Source organism: Mustela nigripes, chromosome 4 (genome assembly GCF_022355385.1).
Source record: "Mustela nigripes isolate SB6536 chromosome 4, MUSNIG.SB6536, whole genome shotgun sequence".
In the NCBI taxonomy this organism is placed as follows: Eukaryota; Metazoa; Chordata; class Mammalia; order Carnivora; family Mustelidae; genus Mustela; species Mustela nigripes.
In genome coordinates, this window is record NC_081560.1 from 85,563,476 (window position 1) to 85,584,196 (window position 20,721).

At 41.6% G+C, this 20,721-nt stretch overlaps 2 protein-coding genes across 3 annotated transcripts in view; one reads left to right on the top strand and one right to left on the bottom strand.

Moving 5' to 3' along the window:
* The first annotated feature begins 412 nt into the window (after positions 1 to 412).
* PMPCB (peptidase, mitochondrial processing subunit beta) lies at positions 413 to 15,462 on the top strand. Its single transcript, XM_059396991.1, has 14 exons — positions 413 to 540; positions 762 to 974; positions 1,958 to 2,098; positions 3,031 to 3,117; positions 3,892 to 4,021; positions 7,674 to 7,872; positions 8,461 to 8,540; positions 10,845 to 10,957; positions 11,737 to 11,880; positions 12,701 to 12,861; positions 14,154 to 14,239; positions 14,324 to 14,412; positions 14,982 to 15,057; positions 15,148 to 15,462. Exons 2-14 carry the CDS (start codon positions 873 to 875, stop codon positions 15,210 to 15,212), a joined length of 1,473 nt encoding a protein of 490 aa, XP_059252974.1. The 5' UTR covers positions 413 to 540; positions 762 to 872; the 3' UTR covers positions 15,213 to 15,462.
* The window catches only part of DNAJC2 (DnaJ heat shock protein family (Hsp40) member C2), a 29,916-nt gene continuing 24,380 nt past the window's right edge, over positions 15,186 to 20,721 (bottom strand). For both annotated transcript variants that reach the window (XM_059396989.1, XM_059396990.1), the window contains exons 13-17: positions 19,459 to 19,643; positions 18,049 to 18,149; positions 17,837 to 17,944; positions 15,777 to 15,931; positions 15,186 to 15,549 (exon numbers count right to left, since the gene is read on the bottom strand). In XM_059396989.1, coding sequence (XP_059252972.1) covers positions 15,475 to 15,549; positions 15,777 to 15,931; positions 17,837 to 17,944; positions 18,049 to 18,149; positions 19,459 to 19,643 — 624 coding nt within the window. In that variant the 3' untranslated portion in view covers positions 15,186 to 15,474. The remainder of the gene's footprint in view (positions 15,550 to 15,776; positions 15,932 to 17,836; positions 17,945 to 18,048; positions 18,150 to 19,458; positions 19,644 to 20,721) is intronic.

A 20,721-nucleotide genomic window follows, 5' to 3' on the forward strand; every position in this document is an offset into this window, starting at 1 on the left:
GCACAAGCAGGGGGAGTGGGAGAGGGAGAAGCAGGCTTCCCGCTGAGCAGGGAGCCCTGATGACAACTAGATCCCAGGACCCCTTGTTTATGACCAGAGTGGAAGGCACATGCTAAAGACTGAGCCACCCAGGAGCCCTTCAGGCAATTTATTTTATCTCAGTTTCTACATCTCTAACGTGAATGTTAGGAACAGGACAGTTAGAGCAGTGCTTATTATTTTTAGTTTCATCAAGATATCTGTGAATAAAGAGCTGCCCAAGAAAGTAAAGAAGAAGGTACTATGCAAAGGAGGAAGCGGTCTAAGGTACAAGAAGGAAATTTCAAAGGGATCTACGACGCCAAATTCTGCCATTAGGACGGTACGGTAACTCCATGAAGTCTCCCTCTCTAAGCAGTTAGTGGCCTCACCAGGAGCAACTTCGTTTAATGAAATGAACCAGCCTGTAAAGGGTTGAAGAGTGAATACGGGTGAACAGTGACACTTTCTTCCCTCATCTCACCACGCTTGTCTCTCCCAATAGACGCTTCCTTAAGGACGGTGAGTTTTGGATTGTACTCCACTTTGTCCAATCAATTCCAGCCACTAACGGCACAATAAGCTGCACCAGGTTACCTTTAACTCCTCCACATCTGAACTTCACACGCCACAGGCGATCTAAGTAACTGATAATACATGACCTCCTACAGACTCCCTCCCTAATTGCTATTATGTGGGGCCGTTTGTTCAGCACCAAGCCCAGCTTCCTTCCTTCCTTCCAGGACCGCTTCAGAGTGTCATTTCTATTATGGCCACAAGGTGGAGGCCGCTTTCTCCTCTGGGACCTCGGGTCATGACCCGGAAGCACATCCTCCTCCCAGTCTGGAGTGGAGATGGCGGCGACGGCAGTGCGAGGGGTGATGTTCCCCGCGGTGCAGCGGCGGCGGCTTTGGGGTTTCGCGGAGAGACTTCTGGTTGGAGGCGCTGCCGGGAGGGTGAGCTGCTCTCCACCTCTCTCCACTCCTCTCCACTTGGGTGCCGCCCGGAAGCGGGCCGGGCCCTTCCCCCGGGACCCCGCGCGGCAGCCCTGAGTCATGCGCGCCGGCCCAGCGGTGAGGTCGGTGCCCCGCACCCCCACGCGGGTTGGCACCCGTGGCCTCTGATTGGGGTGCTCGCTTCCGCTGGGGATGAGCTGACCTTGGTCACCCACAGCGCTTGACCTGCTAGAAAAGTTAGGTTACCGTCCCCCCCCCTCCCCCGTGCCAGGGGTCATAAAGAGTGCGTGCGGTGGTTGCAAATTGGGGGAAATTAAAAAGCGAGAACAGAGTTCTCTTTTTGCCGAGGACTGAGCTTGCTCCCCAGCTGGGCTTTCTGCGAGCCCCGGGGTAGCCAAAAGAAAGTTTTGTCAGGATGTATGTTTTTCTCACGAGAACCTCTAGCTTTCTCCAGGGTATGTGGGACTTTCACATGTGTCTAAAGGAAAAGAAAAACCACAGCAGGCGAGTAGTCCGTAGTCAGCAAACAAACCAGCCAGAGTGTATCTTGAGCCCTTCTTCCTGTCTTCACTTTATACCTTTTCTAAAACTTTCTGCTTTTTTCCTTGAACAGAGAACCTAAATCTCATTTTTGTGTTGTTTATAGGAATTTTTACATTTTTACCTCCTTTTCTTATCTCCCCTCCCCTCGTTTCCTCTATAATATTAAACATGTCTAGGAAAGGTACTGAAACAAAAGCAGTTTCTCTCTGGATAATGATAAAAACTGTTTGCTTTCCTTAAGGGAAGGGCATGTTTGCAGGCATGCTGCTGGCTTTCGGACTGGTTGAGCCAGGTTCCTAAGCCAGGCAAAGGGCTGGGTCCCAGTGGAACAAAAATGAAGGAGGAAAGAGACTGGGATAGAGACTCTGTATAACCAACATTTAATATCAGAATAGTGATGTGTTTTGCTTCCTCTCTCCCACCGCTTCACCCCCAACCAGTCATTATATTTTGGAGGGAACAGATTGCGAAGTACACAGGCTGCTACGCAGGTGGTTCTGAATGTTCCTGAAACCAGAGTATCGCGTTTGGACAACGGACTCAGGGTTGCCTCTGAAGACTCTGGCATTTCAACATGCACAGTAAGTAATTCCAGCAACCATTGTTTAGGTGACCCCTCATTAGGAGAGAGCCGATTGTTGATTTTATTGAATTTTTTTAAAAAGATTTTATTTATTTGAGAGAGAGAGAGAATGAGAGAGAACATGAGGAGGGAAGGTCAGAGGGAGAAGCAGATTCCCTGCTGGGCACGGACTCCAGGATCATGACCTAAACCCAAGGCGATCTCTTAACCAACTGAGCCACTCAGGTGCCCTGATTGTTGATTTTAATCTCAGCTTTTTATTGGGTAATGGTGGTTGCAAAACGGTAGCACTTACTTTACCTTGACAGATGACTCTCATTTGCGAATCTTTCTTCTAGTGATACTTTCATAGCAAGTGCATGTGTGCCTTAAGGGTCTGCATCTGGTTCTGATAGCCCATTATTGTGTTGTTAGTAGTGTTGATGATAGTGAAGGAAGTACATTCTCTTAGGCTACTCCGTGCTGTTCTTACATACGTTGTCTTACTTGATCTTTAAAATAATTCTTTGTAGTATACACCATCACACCCAATTGAGAGGCAAGTTCAGAAAAGGTAAATGGTTTTGTCCAAGGTCACACAGCTAATACATGGCAGAGCCAGGATTTGAACCTAGATTTTCTGGCAATCTCTAATGTTCTTTATACTGTAGTTGTTAATTGGCTATACCAACAAGTTGGGCTAAAAATCTGAGTCCTCTGTGAAACTGGCAAGTAGATGCTTTAGCACCCAGCAGTAGCTCAATGACCAAAGTTTTTAAATTACATAGTTCATGGGAATGTGTTGTCAGTTCACTGAATTCAAGAAAACTAGTGTTAGGATTGGAAAGCCTTTGTGGGGAAAAAAAGGAAGGAAATTGCTCCCTCTCCAGTTCCATTCCCCCAAAAGAAAGAAAATGATGTTTTCTTTAATTTTTCTTTGATTACATTAAGGTTGGGCTCTGGATTGATGCTGGAAGTCGCTATGAAAATGAGAAGAATAATGGCACAGCTCACTTTTTGGAGCATATGGCTTTCAAGGCAAGTTGTAAGACTTTATAAAAATACATTTTCTTTAAGATGCATTAAGCATAAATTCTCATTCTAGGGCAAGGAGAACTACTAAAGTAGTAGGTATATATATATATTTTTAAAGACTTATTTAAATTTTTTTTAAAGATTTTATTTATTTTACAGACAGAGATCACAAGTAGGCAGAGACAGAGAGAGGAGGGGAGGCAGGCTCCCCGCCGAGCAGAGAGCCTGATTCGGGGCTCGATCCTGGAACCCCAGGATCATGACCTGAGCCAAAGGCAGAGGCTTTAACCCACCGAGCCACCCAGGCGCCCCTAAAGATTTATTTATTTGAGAGAGAGCGTGCATGTGTGCATGCACATGTGGGAGGGGGAGGGAGAGAGAATCTCCAGCAGACTCCCCACTGAGTGCAGAGCCCCACACAGGGCTTGGTCTCAGGACCCAGAGATCATGACCTGAGCCGAAATCAAGTTGGACAGGCAACCGACTGAGCCACCCAAGTGACCCCAGTAGTATAGTTTATTTATTTAATCTTTTAATCTTTTTTTCTGAAATAATTACTGAAAGTTGCTTTGTAGAGTTGAAACAAGGATTTTCTGTTGGGATATAAGTGTCATCGAAGTATACCAGTGTTTTTGAGGCCCGATGCACTTTAGAAATCAGATTTGGTCCTTGCATGAAACTGATGTTGCTTACATGCTCATATTCATTGCCTGAAGTGTTTAGAAGAATGAGAGGTAAAGGAAGGCATCATAATTTTTTTTTTCTTTTTTGTTTCAGGGCACCAAAAAGAGATCCCAATTAGATCTGGAACTTGAGATTGAAAACATGGGTGCTCATCTCAATGCTTATACCTCCAGAGAGCAGACTGTGTATTATGCCAAAGCATTCTCTAAAGATCTGCCAAGAGGTACTATTATTATCTGTATAGTGCAGATAGGTAATTTTCACAAGTTCAAAAATAATCTAGTACTGTTTTTACTGTGTTTGTTGTGGAAGTGTAATCCTCAGAAATGTGAAAAAATGATTCAAACTCTGGGTGAGAGGACACTTATTTTTATTTTTTTCTGTGAATATGACAAATGGTATTAAATAGTTGGAAGCTGCAAGACTCGTACAAACCAGGCCCTAACACTTGATTCAAAAATCCATTCTCCAGACCCATATGTATGTAGTGAAACATTTTTAATGCCTTTGCAGTCTGTTGATGATTTCCTTTGCTGTGCAGGAGCTTTTCAGTGTGATGTTGTCCCATTTGTTTATTTTTTATTTTGTTGCTTTTGGTGTCAGTTAAAATCATTAGTAAGACCCGTGTCAAGGTACTTTACTGCCTATGTTTTCTTCTAGGAGTTTCATTGTTTCAGATCTTACTTTCAAGTCCTTAACCCATTTTTAGTTGACTTTTGTATATTGTGTAAGATAGTGGTAGTTTCTTTTCTCTTCTTTTTTAAAAGATTTAAAAAATTTATTTGACAGAGTGAGCATACAAGCAGGGGGAGTGGCAGGCAGAGGGAGAAGGAGAAGGAGGCTCCCCACTGAGCAGCAAGCCGGAGCTGCCTGAGCCAGGATTTCTTAACCAACTGAGCCACCCAGGTGCCCCAAGATGGTGGTAGTGTCATTCTTTTGCGTGTGGCTGCCCGTACTTCCCAGCAGCATTTATTGCAGAGACTGCCCTTTCCCATTGCATACTCTTGGTTCCCTTGTAAATTAATTGACTGTTGATGTGTGGGTTTATTTCTGGGTTCGCTGTTCTGTTATACTCATCTACGTGTATCTTTTTATGCCAATACCATACTGTTTTGATTACTGTAGCTTTGTAATCCAAAATGAGGGAGCGTGATGTCTCCAGCTCTGTTCTTTCTCAAGATTGCTTTGGCTATTTGGGATTTTTTGTTGTTTCATACAAATTTTAGGATTCTTTGTTCTAATTCTGTGAAAAATACCATTGGAATTTTGATAGGGATTGCATTGAATCTGTAGATGTAGTAATGAACATTTTAATATTCTTCTAATCCATGAGGATGGAAGAGCTTTCCTTTACTTTTGCCATCTTCAGTTTCTTTCCTTAATGTCTTGTAGTTTTCAGAGTTTGTCTTTTTACCTCCTTTGTAAGTTTAATCCTAGGTATTCTTTTTGATGCGGTTGTAAATGGGATTGTTTTCTTAGTTTCTGCTAGTTCATTATTAGTGTGTAGAAAGGCAACAGATTTTTGTACTTTGATTTTGTGTCCTGCAACTTTACTTGATTTATTCTGAAGTTTTTTTGATGGAGTCTTTAGGTTTTTCTGTGTATAATGTGTTACCTGCAAATAGTGATGGTTTTGCTTGTTTCAAATTCGGATACTTTTTATTTCATTTTCTTGTGTAATTGCTCTAGTTATTAGGAGCATTTTTTTAAAGTTTTTATTTTTATTTATTTGACAGAGAGAGAGATCACAAGTAGGCAGAGAGGCAGGCAGAGAGAGAGAGAGAAGCAGGCTTCCCACCGAGGTGAGAGCCTGATGTGGGGCTCGATTCCAGGACTCTGAGATCTTGACCTGAGCCGAAAGCAGGGGTTTAACCCACTGAGCTACCCATGTGCCCCTAGGAGCATTTTTTTTTTTTTAAATTCCCTGTTCTATACAACAACAACTTGCCACCTGCAAGTAAATAAAAATTTTATAACATGGTATCTAACTTGCATTATAACCAGTGAAAATGACAAGAGGGTGTGTTGGTTTGAATTGCAAAAAACAGTGGTAAGGTTCTTAATAATTTCCTTGAACTGTTTTGCCCCAGGACTAGTTAGGGACTAAGAACAGAGGGTAGGCCAGGCTACTTTAAAGGATTGGTTAGCTCATCCCTCTCCTTTTTTTACACAGGAAACCGCAGGGAAAGCAAAAAACCCAAAACCATACACACAAAAAATGATTAGAGAAAGGATAAGACAAAGTAGAAGACCATTTTTTTCCTCCTGGCTTTTGGTTGGGAAGGACAGAGCCTCTGCCAGTGGCAGTGGCAAAGCCCGGAAGCTCCTTGAGGAAGCAGCTCTTGGAAGTGCTCTTGGAAGCAGCTCTCTTTCGGGGGGTTTGCTTGAGGTTTTTGTCCCCTCAGTTGCGTGAAGCCTAGCCTGGTATGTGAAGTAATAATGTGATGTCAGACTAGCAGTCTCCAATGTTTATGATCACCCAGCCTTATTGGTAAGTGACATGATTAGACTTCAGTATAGATATATGTACAAATTAAATACAGGTACTACTGTACTAACACACAGAATATTAAATATACATTAAAAAGATTCTGATTAAAAAAAAAAAAAAGATTCTGATTAAAACAAACTCCAGGAAATACGATCTCACACTTGAGCAAATCGCAGTCTAGACTACCAGTCCCATGTAAGGAGAGCCTTCACACAGGATTCCTTGTCCTCCTGTGTCTTTGGACTGTTCATCACCAGTCACCATCATGACCTCTGGACTGTCATGGTCAAGATGGTTTTTACTTGCTCTTACAGATAATTTTTTCTCTTTAGTAATGATCACTGCTTGCTTGGACCTAGCAGTCTCTTTTGTCATGTTGGGCAGACAAGAGGTAGCTAATTATAGTTGGAATGTAAGTAACATAATTGCTGCCAAGACAAGGACCCTTAGAGTGTAGGTAAAATGAGGAACAAAAGTTTGCAGTGGAGGGAAAAAAGAAATGAAACTAAAGATTATAAATGTTTCATATTTATTAAAATTTAGATTGTGATTGCAACTGTTGTACTAATTCTTGAAGAGTAGATTAGGTTTTTCCTTTTGGGAGAAGTAATTTTTCTGATAAAATTGAGTAACAGCGTAGAAGGATGTCCTTGTGTTCACTTTTGGCTTTTGCAAATTAGGGTCATTCTTAGATAAATATTTGAGGGCTTCATCAGTTTTTCCGGAGGGTCACTTTTAACCTTTCGGGATACCTAGCCTTTTCTTCATGTTAACCTCTGTTAGATCATGATTTATCAGTGATTTTGCTAATGGTGAGACTATAGCTCACATGGATCAAATGCATGGAGACAGACACTGGGATTAAGTTAAGTGGAGAAGGATATTTGAGAAGACACTAATTCTGTGAGTGGTTCTTGGGGGCATATTTTAGGTTATGCTGTTTCTTGCCTTCTTTATGTAGCAGCCTCACTGCTCTGGGAACCAGGGTAGCAAATACTTGGGTGCAATGAATCCTGTGTATGTACCTAGATGTTCTAATGCAGATGATTTTCTACTTGGAAATTTTCATACAGAGCAATATATACTCAGGTACAGATTCTATGGCGTGTCTGAAGTTGTAGAGTCATTATAAGTATTGTGGGGATCTTTGACAAATGTAGGAATTTTCCTCAAGTTCTTTGGTACCACAGAGGTTTATATTTTATATTTTTAATTTTAATATTATCCTTTTAGGTATATTGCATGTATGGAAAAGTTTGTTTCTCCCTAGTTTAATCATTTAGTCGAATTTGAATGGTGCCGTGTCATGGTTTCTGATGCTAGTGTAATCTTAATCTTGAATATTAAGATTCTTAGTGTTTCTTCTTGTTTTATTTTCAATTAGCTGTAGAAATTCTTGCTGATATAATACAAAACAGCACATTGGGAGAAGCAGAGATTGAACGTGAGCGTGGCGTAATCCTTAGAGAGATGCAGGAAGTTGAAACCAATTTACAGGAAGTTGTTTTTGATTATCTTCATGCCACAGCTTATCAAAATACAGCACTTGGACGGACAATTTTGGGACCAACTGAAAATATCAAGTAGGTATAATTCTCAAGATTTTTTTGTTGGGGGGGGAATTTGAGTTTTGAAAATTAACATTCAGAAACATTCAAAAAGTCTGTTTCAAAATTTAATTTTTTCCCTCCCTAGTAATTCACATAAAGTTGTGGTTAGCTACATTTTAGCCCTACCTAATTCCCAGGTGCCTGGGCCCATGCCTACTACTGACATAACAAGTAACAGTGTCAGCTTTTTTCTTTTTTTTTTTTTTTAAAGATTTTATTTATTTATTAGATAGAGATCACAAGTAGGCAGAGAGGTAGGCAGAGGGGGGGGGGAAGCAGGCTCCCTGCTGAGCAGAGAGCCCGATGCGGGGCTCGATCCCAGGACCCTGGGATCATGACCTGAGCTGAAGGCAGAGGCTTTAACCCACTGAGCCACGCAGGTGCCCCAGCTTTTTTCTTGATATAAAAAAGTTGGAATTTTTTTGATACTTGTTACCTGTATTCCATTTCTAACTACACTTAATTTAGAGCCTTTAAGGTCCAATTTAATGTCAGGTATATTATATGAAGATCTGTGCTTTTTAGTTTCCTTTTATATTGCTTTTCTCGCTCCATTTACAGATCTATAAATCGGAAGGACTTGGTGGATTATATAACCACACATTACAAGGGGCCAAGAATAGTGCTTGCTGCTGCTGGAGGTTTGTGGATTTCCATCTCTGTATCTGTTTAAACGCAGGCAGTCATAGAGTGTTGTGCTTATTAGTTTGGTCCTGCTGGGACATGTCCTGGAATTTATTATTTACTGAGCAAATTGTTTCATATGCTGTTTAAGGGGAATGTACAGCACTGGAGGTAGACTTTTCCTCTGTCTTTTCTTCAGTAGAGTTTTTTTTTTTAATAGAAAAACTTACATAAGTGTATACACAGATTGGGATTTACTTTGCAAGGAAAGGGGTTAAATGACTGGGTAATGATGACGTTTGGGAGACGGTGTACTATACTTTGGGAATTTTTTTTTTTTTAAGATTTTATTTATTACTTGACAGAGATCACAAGTAGGCAGAGAGAGGGGGAGGGAGGCAGGCTCCCTGCTGAGCAGAGAGAGCCCAACCTAGGGCTCGATTCTAGCACCTTGAGACCATGACCCAAGTCAAAGGCAGAGGCCCAACCCACTGAGCCACCCAGCTGCCCCTGGGAATCTCTTGATTTTAAATTATTTTTTGAGAACCAACTTCACTTTTGGCCAGGCATGAAATGAGTATGTTATGTTGGTTCATTCTTTGTTTATTCATTCAGTAGAGCTAAGTACTGAGAAGGGGAAGTATATAGGGAACCATTGAGAGTGTTTAATGGGAATCCAAACATGTAGGTAGCATCAGGACAAGGCTTCCTTGGGGACACGTTTGAAGCCAGTGAATGAAAGAAAATTCCCAGTAGATTTTGCTAGATTTCCTGGCAGTTTGAATTTAGGCAAACAGTACACTTTTGGTTTCCAGGTTTCTTTGTTCTTTTAGGGTAAAGCAGAGATAGATGGTATTCTTTTGTATAGACTTAATTTTTCTCTCTTCAGAAATGACAGTAAATTAAAATTCTAGTTGCCCTGAATAGAATTCTGAGTAATTATGTGGGAATAATGGAGAAAATGAACATAGGGGTTAAGTCTAACAGGTTAGTCATTGGCCCATGACACTAAATCATGTTACCTTTGCACAGCAGGCAGTGCGCTGAAATTCTCTTGAGCAACATTGTTTCTAAAATGGCTGGTGCTGACTGGGGAGTCCGCATTTGAAACTGCCTGGGAAACAGGAAGACCTAGTGAGAGGAGGCCTCAACCACCGTGCTGTGTGGGATGTCTCTGCTTTTGGTGGCATATGGACACCATGGGTTTTATCGTAGTTCCTATAGGTTCATTTTGATATTGCTGAAGTTGGGATATCTTATAATTAGTGGCCTGTCCTATATTAATTAGCATTTTGTCTTTTTGATACATTAAGTGATGATGAGCCTTATAAGCAATGGCTTCTTATTCAATGAAGAAGACCAAACCCCAAACCTAGCTTCATTAAAAAAATAAAATGACTGGCTCCTGGCCTTTTGGATAAGGATATGCAGAGGTTTGGGAGTAGGAGCCAAGTATCTGCAGTGTCCAGTCAGGAGGGCCATAGGTGAAGTCAGAACAGTGGGAGTTGGTGGTGTCCGGTGCTGAGAACTGTATGCATGTCCATGGTTTATCACTCTCTGCTTGTCATTCTTGGAATATCAGGCCCTTCTGTTGTTCCATCACCCTCTGGATTGATAGCCAAGGCGGCTATCCTACACAGTGCTTCTGAAAACAGGCACTTGGGCCTGGTCTTGTTTTATGCCACATATTTGTTTGGGAAATACGGGTGTAAGTTGTGCTTTTACATTCTAAAGAAAGGTTTCATATAAAGAACCTTCATGGTGATATTTTTTAAAGCACTTGCCACATGTCTAAATTTGTTTTCTGAGTTTGTGTTTATCCTTCACTGAATCTGTTTGGGTCATGAGTTCCAACAGTCAATTCTTAGGTTTTAGATGGCCAACAGTGAATGTTTGGTTAGCTACGTTTAGATGACATTATTTTGTTCCTGAATTCTGATAGCAGAGCTCAGACAACAAAGCTCGTATTACATTTACATTCTTTTCTACTTACAATGTACTGAAAAGTGATTTTGCTAATTTGCATTCTAGGACTTTTAGTAATTATAACATGATTCTGTACAGAATGTGGTATTTTCAAGCTGTCTTATTATCCTTAGCTGTGAATTTGTTGCTGAAAACTGTTAATTGTTCTACAGACTGAGAGCTGTGCAGTGCCAAGCCTTGTACCAGCAGGGAGGAAGCGTGTGGCGTGGGCTCACTCTGTAATTGCTTTTACCGCATTCCACCTGGAGCTTTACTGTAAAACAAAGTTTGGCAGGTAGTTGTCTGCCTTAGATTGTGCTGCTACTAGATATATGAAATATTTTCCTTCAATTTAGGAGTTTCCCATGATGAACTGCTTGAGTTAGCAAAGTTTCATTTTGGTGACTCTTTGTCCTCACACAAAGGAGAAATACCAGCTCTGCCTCCCTGCAAATTCACAGGAAGTGAGGTAGGGCAAGCCTCCTTAGCTAGTACTTAGCCCTTAGGGCTTCTTGTGTTGTGTTTATGAATGAGTGTGCAAAATGTGCTTCTTTCAAACAGGAGTAAAATGGAAGAAACGAGAGGCTTAAATGGAAAGAAAAAGGGAGGAGGATGTACTTATATTCCATATTACTTAATCACTTCTCTCTTTCCTAAGGAAGCAGCGTTTTGAGGGGAATGTCATAATTTGCTCTTTTTGTGCTTTTTCCTTAACACTCTGCCCATTTATATATTTTGAGGTATGAAGTATATTTTTCAAATGTTCCAAATTTTGACTTTCACATTACGTTAAGTTCTACTCATAGTACACTTCTGGGAGTAGCTGTTAAAAGAGACAGAACTTGCAGACAGCCGGCTGTTTGCCAGCTGTAGCCTTCAGCTCATCAGCGGCCTCCTTTGCCGCATTAGGGAGGACGCTCAGAGGAGTACCTGGAGAGGGCTGTCAGCTGCATGGAACCGTGTAGCATCCGTGGCATAAGAATAGGCTTGTTATGTCAGTATCAGAATACTACTGATCTCTGCCAGTGAAAAAATCTAATTCTTTTTGACCAGGTAATCATCTAATGGCTATGTCTTAAGTATTTCAAGTTATTTCAAAAGATCTTCTGGTGAAGTTTTCTTTGCAGAACTCAAGAGGTTTTTCCACATTAGACTGTTCATTGTAATGTGGCATGATTAAACCTTCTTTCTTGTTAAGCCTGTTACGTGATGGCGGTCTTAACCAGAGTTGTGTTTTGTCTTAACTAGATACGAGTGAGGGATGACAAGATGCCTTTGGCGCATATTGCAGTAGCTGTCGAGGCCGTTGGGTGGGCACATCCAGATACAATCTGTCTGATGGTTGCAAACACACTGATTGGCAACTGGGATCGCTCTTTTGGAGGAGGAATGGTAAGTGATTTAAAAAACAGTTTTCCATAATAAATGACAAGGTGAAACTCTGTACTGTGAATGGACTTAAAATACAAACGGATCCTGGACTGCATCCTGGGCCAGAAAAAATTTTTTGTGTGGGTGCCCTAGTTTTAAGTTGGATAAGTAGCAAAATTTGAGTAAGGTTATAATTCACTAATAGTACCATATCTATGTTAATCTAGTTTTAATGATTGTACAGAGGTTAATTTCCTTGTTTTTCAGAAGTGTACACAGCATTTATGGGTAAAATGCATCAGATCTTTCAGTGTACTCTCAAACAGCTGAAAAAATTTTTTTAAAGAGAATGATGAAAGAAGCATGGTAAAGTAACAGGTCTTAGGGAATTTGGATAAAGGGAATTCCTTGTACTATTTTTGTAACTTTTCTGTCTGAAATTCAAAATACAAAGTATGTTTGTACTGAAAGATTTCAACAAAATACACTTTGTTTAACTATCTTTGGCTTCACACACAGTGGAATTTCAAATCTTTAAGCACACACAGCCAAGAGCCCTATAGATGGGACCGATGACAGGAGTGAATTACTCTAGCAGAAGTGCTGCAGCTGTGTTAGCACAAGTTTCACTGCTTTTACATCATGCATTTCTCTGGGGCTACACTGGGCTGGTGAGAAGTATGGTTCTCAGTCCCCTGAATTTTAACTTCTTGAGATGTTGCTAGATTGAAACTCTGCCCATTGTGGTATTCACTATTCACTATTCACAGAACTCATGTTTCTTTCTGGTAGTTTAGGCACGTATGCCTCCAGTTCTCTTGGACAGTGTTTTCCCTTACAGAATCTTTCCAGCAAGCTGGCCCAGCTCACCTGCCATGGCAGCCTCTGTCACAGCTTCCAGTCCTTCAACACTTCCTACACAGATACGGGATTGTGGGGAATCTATATGGTTTGTGAACCGGCCACCATTGCCGACATGCTACATGTTGTTCAAAAAGAATGGTGAGAAGAGTCTTGCTTATAATTCCCATTTTAAAACTAGTTTCCTCCTCACATTGTTGTTGATTGGTTTTGATAGTGATGTTAGCATTTAATCAAGAGAACAAGACTGAAGAGTAGCAGTTGTTCCCATGTTTTTATTTTTTTTTATTTTATATATATATATATATATATATATAGTTTCCATGTTTTAAAAGTCTAATGTGAAACTTTTTTTTTTTTTAAAGATTTTATTTGAGAGAGAGAGTGAGAGAGAACAGGAGAGGGGAGAAGGTCAGAGGGAGCAGCAGACTCCCCAGGGAGCTGGGAGCCCGGTGCAGGACTCGATCCTGGGACTCCAGGATCATGACCCGAGCCAAAGGCAGTTGCCCAACCAACTGAGCCACCCAGGTGCCCCTAGCTGACTTTATTCTATAGAAAATTCTTAATCTTTTAAGCAGCAGGTTACTTCAGAAAGACAATCCTAAAAGTTTGTTTGGAAGATATCTCTACAGGTTATCTGGCTTGGAAAGGTGTTATGGCAATGAATGTGAAGTTGCTATTGCTAAAAGAAAACTGTATTGTTTTACTCAGAACTGGTGCCTTGAGACAGAGGCAAAAAGGCCCACGCTGTTGGAAAAACATCCATAACTCTGCTTCCTCTCCTCCACCATTTTTTTTTTTTTTTCTTTTTAAGATTTTACTTATTTGACAGATCACAAGTGGGCAGAGAGGCAGGCAGAGAGAGAGGGGGAAGCAGGCTCCCTGCTGAGCAGAGAGCCTGATGCGGGGCTCGATCCCAGAATGCTGGGATCGTGACCTGAGCCGAAGGCTGAGGCTTTAACCCACTGAGCCACCCAGGTGCCCACCTCCATTCTTAAATGGCTTATAGTTCTCTCAGTCTCATCAGCTGGGCGGTGTCATTAGTAGGCTTAAGTTAGATTCCACTGGATTCTTCTGAGAAATCAGTGGCCTCCAGACCAGACCGCTAGCATATTCAATCCTAACACAGGGATTGGCGAAGTATTTCTCAAGATGCAGTCAGCCTGCTTTCATGTTGGAGCGAACCTTTATCTGTAATCCTACTATTTTTGAGAAATTAACGATACCAGGAGAATAAAGAGTCAGTGACTTTTCAGCTTTTGTGTAGCTACTAGAATCATTAAAATTTCAACTTTCCATTAAGCTAGAGTCCTAATCCTTGTATGTTGTGGTGCAGTACATAGAATATATAGTATCAGATCTTAAGTCATTCACTCAAAAAGCACATAATCTTTTCAACTACTTGACATTTTGATTTTTCCCACTGGTTTTAGGATGCGACTCTGTACAAGTGTAACTGAAAGTGAAGTTGCACGAGCCAAGAATCTCCTGAAAACAAACATGTTGTTGCAGCTTGATGGTAAGATGGTAAGAATAAAGACCCAAATTCTATTCTCATAGGGCTGAACTATATTCCAGTAGTTCTTCCTTCCTTTTTAAACAGGTTCTACCCCAATCTGTGAAGATATTGGTAGGCAGATGTTATGTTACAACAGGAGAATTCCCATCCCTGAGCTTGAAGCCAGAATTGATGTAAGTAGTCTTTTGACACTATAGGCGCTTGTACAAAAGTTCCCTGTTAAAAAGCTGAAAATATGTAGGGGTGGCTCAGTGGGTTAAAGCCTCTGCCTTGGGCTCAGGTCGTGATCCCAGGGTTCTGGGATCGAGCCCTGCATTGGGCTCTCTGCTCAGCAGGGAGCCTGCTTCCCCCCTCTCTCTGCCTGCCTCCCTGCCTACTTGTGATCTCTGTCAAATAAATAAAATCTTAAAAAAAACAACAAAAACTGGGGCGCCTGGGTGGCTCAGTGGGTTAAGCCGCTGCCTTCGGCTCAGGTCATGATCTCAGGGTCCTGGGATCGAGTCCAGCGTCAGGCTCTCTGCTCAGCGGGGAGCCTGCTTCCCTCTCTCTCTGCCTGCCTCTCCGTCTACTTGTGATTTCTCTCTGTCAAATAAATACATAAAATCTTTAAAAAAAAAAAAACAAAAAAACAAAAACTGAAAATATGTATCACAGATCCCTGTTTAAATTCTAAAGACCTTTTAAGTATAGACTCTGTCGTAACGATGCAGAGCTCTGAATGCTGGTATCTTCTCTATTTCAGGCTGTAAATGCTGAGACAATTCAAGAAGTGTGCACCAAATACATTCATGCTAAGAGTCCAGCTCTTGCTGCCGTCGGTAAGCCCGGCTCCTTTTCTCTCACGCACAACATGCCCAAGTACTTGTCTTTTACTGAGTTTTACCTTCCTATCTTCTTTTCTTCCTTAGGTCCCATTGAACGGTTGCCAGAGTTTAACCAGATTCACAGGAACATGTGCTGGCTTCGTGATTAAAATGCTCCTACTCAGAATATTTTGAGCATGTGTATTTATAATGCTAACAGATCTGCAAGTTTTAAGCTACCAGTCCCTAAAGAAAAAAAATTAAAAACGTATGTACCTGGAAATTCGAATGAATCCCTGCTTCTGACTTTGCGAGGGTAAGACCACGGCAGATCAGCCCGCTCTGAAATTAGCACTGCAATTTTAAGAATGGAAATTTGTACAATAGTTTGTTTTATTATAAAAATGCACACACAACAAAGATTGTCAGAAGTCATTTCTTGGCTCTGCTTGCATTCAGCACTTGTTCTTGAGCAGCTTTCTTTGCTTTTACCATCTCGACGAGTTCCTAGGAAGGGAGAGAGGGGTTAGCGAAGACGCCCCCAGCACTGGCAGCTCCCCCTCAGCCTGGCTCTGGTGCGAAGACGTAAGCCAGGCTGGGGAAATCTGTCATTAAGACACCAGTGCCAAGGTGATTTGCACTAAATGCCAGAGCTAGAAAGCTGCTAAGGTTTGTCATTTCTTTACAATATAGTTGAAATGCTGATGGACTCTAAGTTCTAGAACCTCCATCACCTTGTATCGCTTCATGCAGTCCTTCTTTGTGCGGCCAGGCACCGCTTCTGCTATTTTTTCCCACCTTTCAGGTGTATTTACTGGGTATGTTTTTAAAGCTTGTTCCAAAAGCTTCTGTTCTTCTGTTGTCCATGGGGTGAAATCTGTACATGGACCTGTTTAAGAAAAATTTCTATTTGAAAAATCTTAGCCTGATAGAAAATTATGTTGCAGCACCCTCCCAGGTGAGTTTTGGTGCATAGTTATCTTGGTAAGCAGCCATTCAGATCTGTAGGGATTCCGAACCAACTTCGTGTATTTCATCATACATGAAAACCTCTAAAGTACTAAACGAGAGGAGAAGCTTTTAAGATAACTCACATCCCCCAATATAGCTCTTTTTTTGTTGTTGTTGTTCTTGGTTTGTTTTTTTGTTTTTTGTTTTTTTTTTAAGCATAGTCAGAAATATCTGCCTTATATTGCTGGTCTCTTGAGATCTACTATACTCACCAGACTGGTTGGTTGGAAAAAAACCCAAACTTTTAGGTGGATAAGACCCTGAAAAACATTCTTTTACACTGGACAAAAGAGTCTAGCATAATTAAGCCAAGTGCCCAAGAGTTCAGTGCTCTAGGCGCACTCGATTCTGTGTTGCAGTGGGGCATTTTCGACACATCCATCCACTAAATTCTTGCAGGAGCTAATGCTAGTAAGAACCTCTATTAAACTAATCCCTTGGTGCTTGACAAGATCTTTCACATACATATCAGACACAAATGTAGGTCGTCCTTCTTAGGAGGAAGTAAATAATGTGATGTGTATTACATCTGTGGGAAAACAAAAATACTAAATTACAGCTTAAGCCGGCTTTTAAATTGCAGAAAGCCCTGGAATTTCCTTTCACTGGTCTCAGGACCACATTTAACACCATGGATTGAATTCATTTCCTCTCTTGGAAAAAAGATGGAGGGCATAGGGAGCAGGAAAATAAACCCCTTCAGAAGTGCCCTGGATCTTCCCTTTGCTATTTGGCTGGGCAGCCTAGACCAAAAAAACACAAAACACCCCCAAAAAAACCCACCCCCGATTTTTGCAGCTGCAGTATGATTTCAGGCTCTTTACAGCATAAGCCTCTTTAATACTTTGATATTGAAATTTTGGGATAATAAACCAGGTTAAGAATACAGGAAAAGTGGGTCTCCGGGGACAGGGATGGTTATCAGAAGTAGTTAATCCCGAAACATGTATTTGGAACTGTGATTTGGAAAGCATATCCCAAGATTAGTTTAGGGAGAACAGATGGTGGCTCACAAGGTATCAAGTGAAACAGAACTTTTCTCACCTTTTTTGGTCAGCCATTCACAGAAAAAAAAGTTTGTACCTAAATGCACACTACACATGGACAAAAGTTTTACAAGTGATACCCACTTACGTAGTAAAGGTGTAATGCTCTCTGATATTTTCTATTCATGACCCGCCTATGGGTCACAGTTTACAGTCTGAAAGACACTGGTCCAGGGAAGAACACTGAAGACAAACCCTAACAGGTTTTAACTAAGCTTTATTTTGAAATAAAGAATCCCTGTACATGCTCCCAAGATTGTCCAAATCTGAACATTTTTACCACGCTTGCTTTTTCTCGATACATTTACCACCCTAATTTATTCTGAACCATGTAAGTTGTAGACACGATGCCCTTTATTCCATATAAACATTTTTTCTTAAAAACAAGGACATAATTACATTTTTTAAAATCAGGAAGTTAACCTTGATAAAATACCATTAGCTAGTCTGTAGAACTCATTCAAATTTCAACTGGCCCAATATCCTTTACTACTGATTTGTGAAATCAAGTCAACAAAAGGAACCCAGCCCCTCCCCTAATGCACCTGAAATGGAGGAGCTGCAGTTCTCAATGATTTCAGGTGAGGTCAATCTACGTCCTAGAAAATGCTTCCTTTCCACCTTCTGGTCTGCGAAATGCTCTATTTTCCAGTTATTCTGAACACGGACCCTAGGTTTGGACTATCACAGTGGGAGTACATGGCTAGCATTTTCTAAAGAAAAAACGATTTAATTACCTTCAAATCGCTCTGAAGGTGTTGCATTGTCTGCTTGAGGCACCACTCCATGTTCTTTTTTAAATTTATCAAATGCCTTTTTGTTTATATCATCTTTTTGATGAGGGTCTGCAAAATGAAAATATTACAGATCATCTCATTTAGTCTTTTATTAAATTGCACAGAATGTTAAAAATTTGTATTCAAGGTAGCAAAGAAATTGATTTGCTCACCAAGTTTCTGAAGACTCTTTGCTTTGCCAATAACATCTTTGGCAGTTCTCTTGACTCCAGAAGAAGAGTGTATGTTCATGTAATTAGCGATAACTTCCCATCTAGAGACCGCAATATGATAAGTTAGAGAATAAAATGTCCAAATAAAAGTTAGAATGATCCTTCCATTTGTAATACATAGGAATTAGCTAGAATATCTACAGAATTAGCTCTAAATTGGTGGTCTCGTTACTATTACCCGGACTAGAGCTTTTTTTGCTTTTCATTATGTTTAAACTAATCTTGGTTTCAAGTCTATAAAAACCTTACTGATTTCTGTGTACAAACCAAGAGTATAAGACCACACAAAAAGAGAAATTCTGCAAAGAGCCTTAGTTTCCTCATCTATAGAAAGAGGGAAGCTGATCTTGAAAGCATCTTCCGAGTTCTAAATTCAGACTTTGCAATCAGTTCTCGTTTGAGGTGGGAATCAAGAAAGGAGGATGAAGACAAAGAGAAACTCTGGGGTGCCTGGCTGGCTCCATGGGTTGGGCCTCTGCCTTAGGCTCGGATCGTGGTCTTGGGGTCCTGGGATTGAGCCCCGCATCAGGCTCTCTGCTCGGTTGGGAGCCGGCTTCCCCCACCCCCCGACCCCTGTGCCTGCCTCTCTACTTACTTGTGATCTCTTTCTCTGTCAGACAAATAAATAAAATCTTAAAAAATAAAAAGACTAAGAGAATCTCTGGAACCTGACCTAGTCCCAGGACAAGCCAGGATGGAGTAAGCCAGCGTTGAGAGTCAAGGTTTAGGTCTTTAATTTCCTGAGAAATTAGTGAAGCATCCTCTTTTATATGTGTTGGTGTAAACTGCAAAATCCTGCAGACTCAAAATGCACTCTGCTTTTCACTTTCTAGTGTGGCACTGAATCCAGTGGAAGGAGTAAGTTTAGACTTGGGCATAACCCTGGAAGTTTCTGCTGTAACCAAGGCTGTTTGGGTATTGTCTGCATTTTCCTTAGGCTCTAGAATGTGCTCAAGAGAAGTTTCATTAGGGGCACCTGGGTGGCTTAGATGGTTAAGCATCTGCTTTCGGCTCAGGTCATGGTCCCACAGTTCTGGGATTGAGCCCCACGCCGGTCAGGCTCCCCACTGAGCAGCGAGCCTACTTCTCCCTCTCCCTCTGCTTGTGCTCTCTCATGAATAAATAAAATCTTTTTTTTTTTTAAAGATTTACTTATTTACTTGACAGAGATCACAAGTAGGCAGAGGGGCAGAAGCAGGCTCCCCGCTGAGCAGAGAGCCCAATGCGGGGCTCCATCCCAGGACCCTGAGATCATGACCTGAGCCAAAGGCAGAGGCTTATTAACCCACTGAGCCACCCAGGTGCGCCATGAATAAATAAAATCTTAAAAAGTTTCATTAAAACCAGTACCTTGAGTTTGTTCCAGCAGGGAATAGGTTCACAGCTTTAATCAGTAATTGCAGATCATCTTCTGACCAATTTTTACTGCCATTTCCACTTCCACCAGTTGATTTCTCTGCATTCTTGGATGCTTGGCGCATTCGAGCCTCAGCTTCCTCTTTTTCTTTCCTAATTTGCTCATTTATTTCTTCTATCTACATAAATATCACGGGTAAGTCAGGGACTTCAAACATCTTGCTACACTCCCTTTATGGTGGGGCTCTGTGGTTCTCACTTCTCAGTATCCTCCAGACAATGCCCTACACGCCTCCCAGGCCAACCCCGACACGGGCCATCAGGTTTTCATTCTGGCTGTGCCCCACTCTGGCCTCCAGGCTGCACAGCTCCGCCGGAGACCCCAAGAACCACCCTCAGCCGCCCCTGCCTTGCATTCATGTCCTGTGGCTTCTATTTGCCTTGGACACGACTTGTCGAGTCTACGGTCACTGGGTTGTTCGCCCATAAGGGCCATTTCAAAGCTCTCTCTCAACTCATATCCACTCTAAAAAAGGTAAAGGCATAGAAGGTGGCCAGTGTTTATCTTGAAGTTCCATCCTTCACAGTGTTAATTCCAGTCTACCTTTAAACATGCACAAAGAAGAAAAAAACCTTTACTTGGCCTTGTAGCTCCTGTCAACAGCTCTCTAGGGCTCATCTGTGACTACCCATTTCCCCCTCCCACCCCTCGGAACCAGTCACCCAGAGCCAGAGATTCCAGTGCCTCCCATCACCCCTCACAGCCCAAGTCCTTCCAGTCAGAGTCTTATAACTAGTCACACTTATCTGGTACATCCTGCCTTGAACAAATGCCAGATTGAAGGTACATTAACCCTTTGCTACTCAAACATCTGCAGTAATGGAAAATAGTCATCATGGTATTAAAAACCTGTTTCATTGGGCTCTACTTTTCCTAACCATTTTCATCTCCCACTTTTCCCCCCAGCTTCTCCTACCTATGTGTTAGGGTTCATGCTTTCCCCTGACCTGCAGCTTAGCACCGTCCATCCTTCAAGGCTGGCTCACAGTCTTCACTGAGCTTTCCCTGGCTACTCTGTCCTGCACTGGGGACTTCTAGACCCTCCATCTTTTGGTCCTAAGGCCTTTTCAGCATAACTTCCTGAACTCCTCTGAGGCAGCAATAGCATGAGGAATTTTTTCGAACTACCTAGGGTATATATTGCTATACACTGTAGGTACCAATACTTGTTACACTGAACTGAATTTCTGGGCCTG

Bases quoted from the DNA above. Each gene is read 5' to 3' on its own strand.
- PMPCB (XM_059396991.1), top strand. From the start codon at position 873: ATGGCGGCGACGGCAGTGCGAGGGGTGATGTTCCCCGCGGTGCAGCGG. The intron at 7,873-8,460 runs GTAGGTATAATT...CTCCATTTACAG, and splicing joins GGACCAACTGAAAATATCAA to ATCTATAAATCGGAAGGACT. The intron at 12,862-14,153 runs GTGAGAAGAGTC...CACTGGTTTTAG, and splicing joins CATGTTGTTCAAAAAGAATG to GATGCGACTCTGTACAAGTG.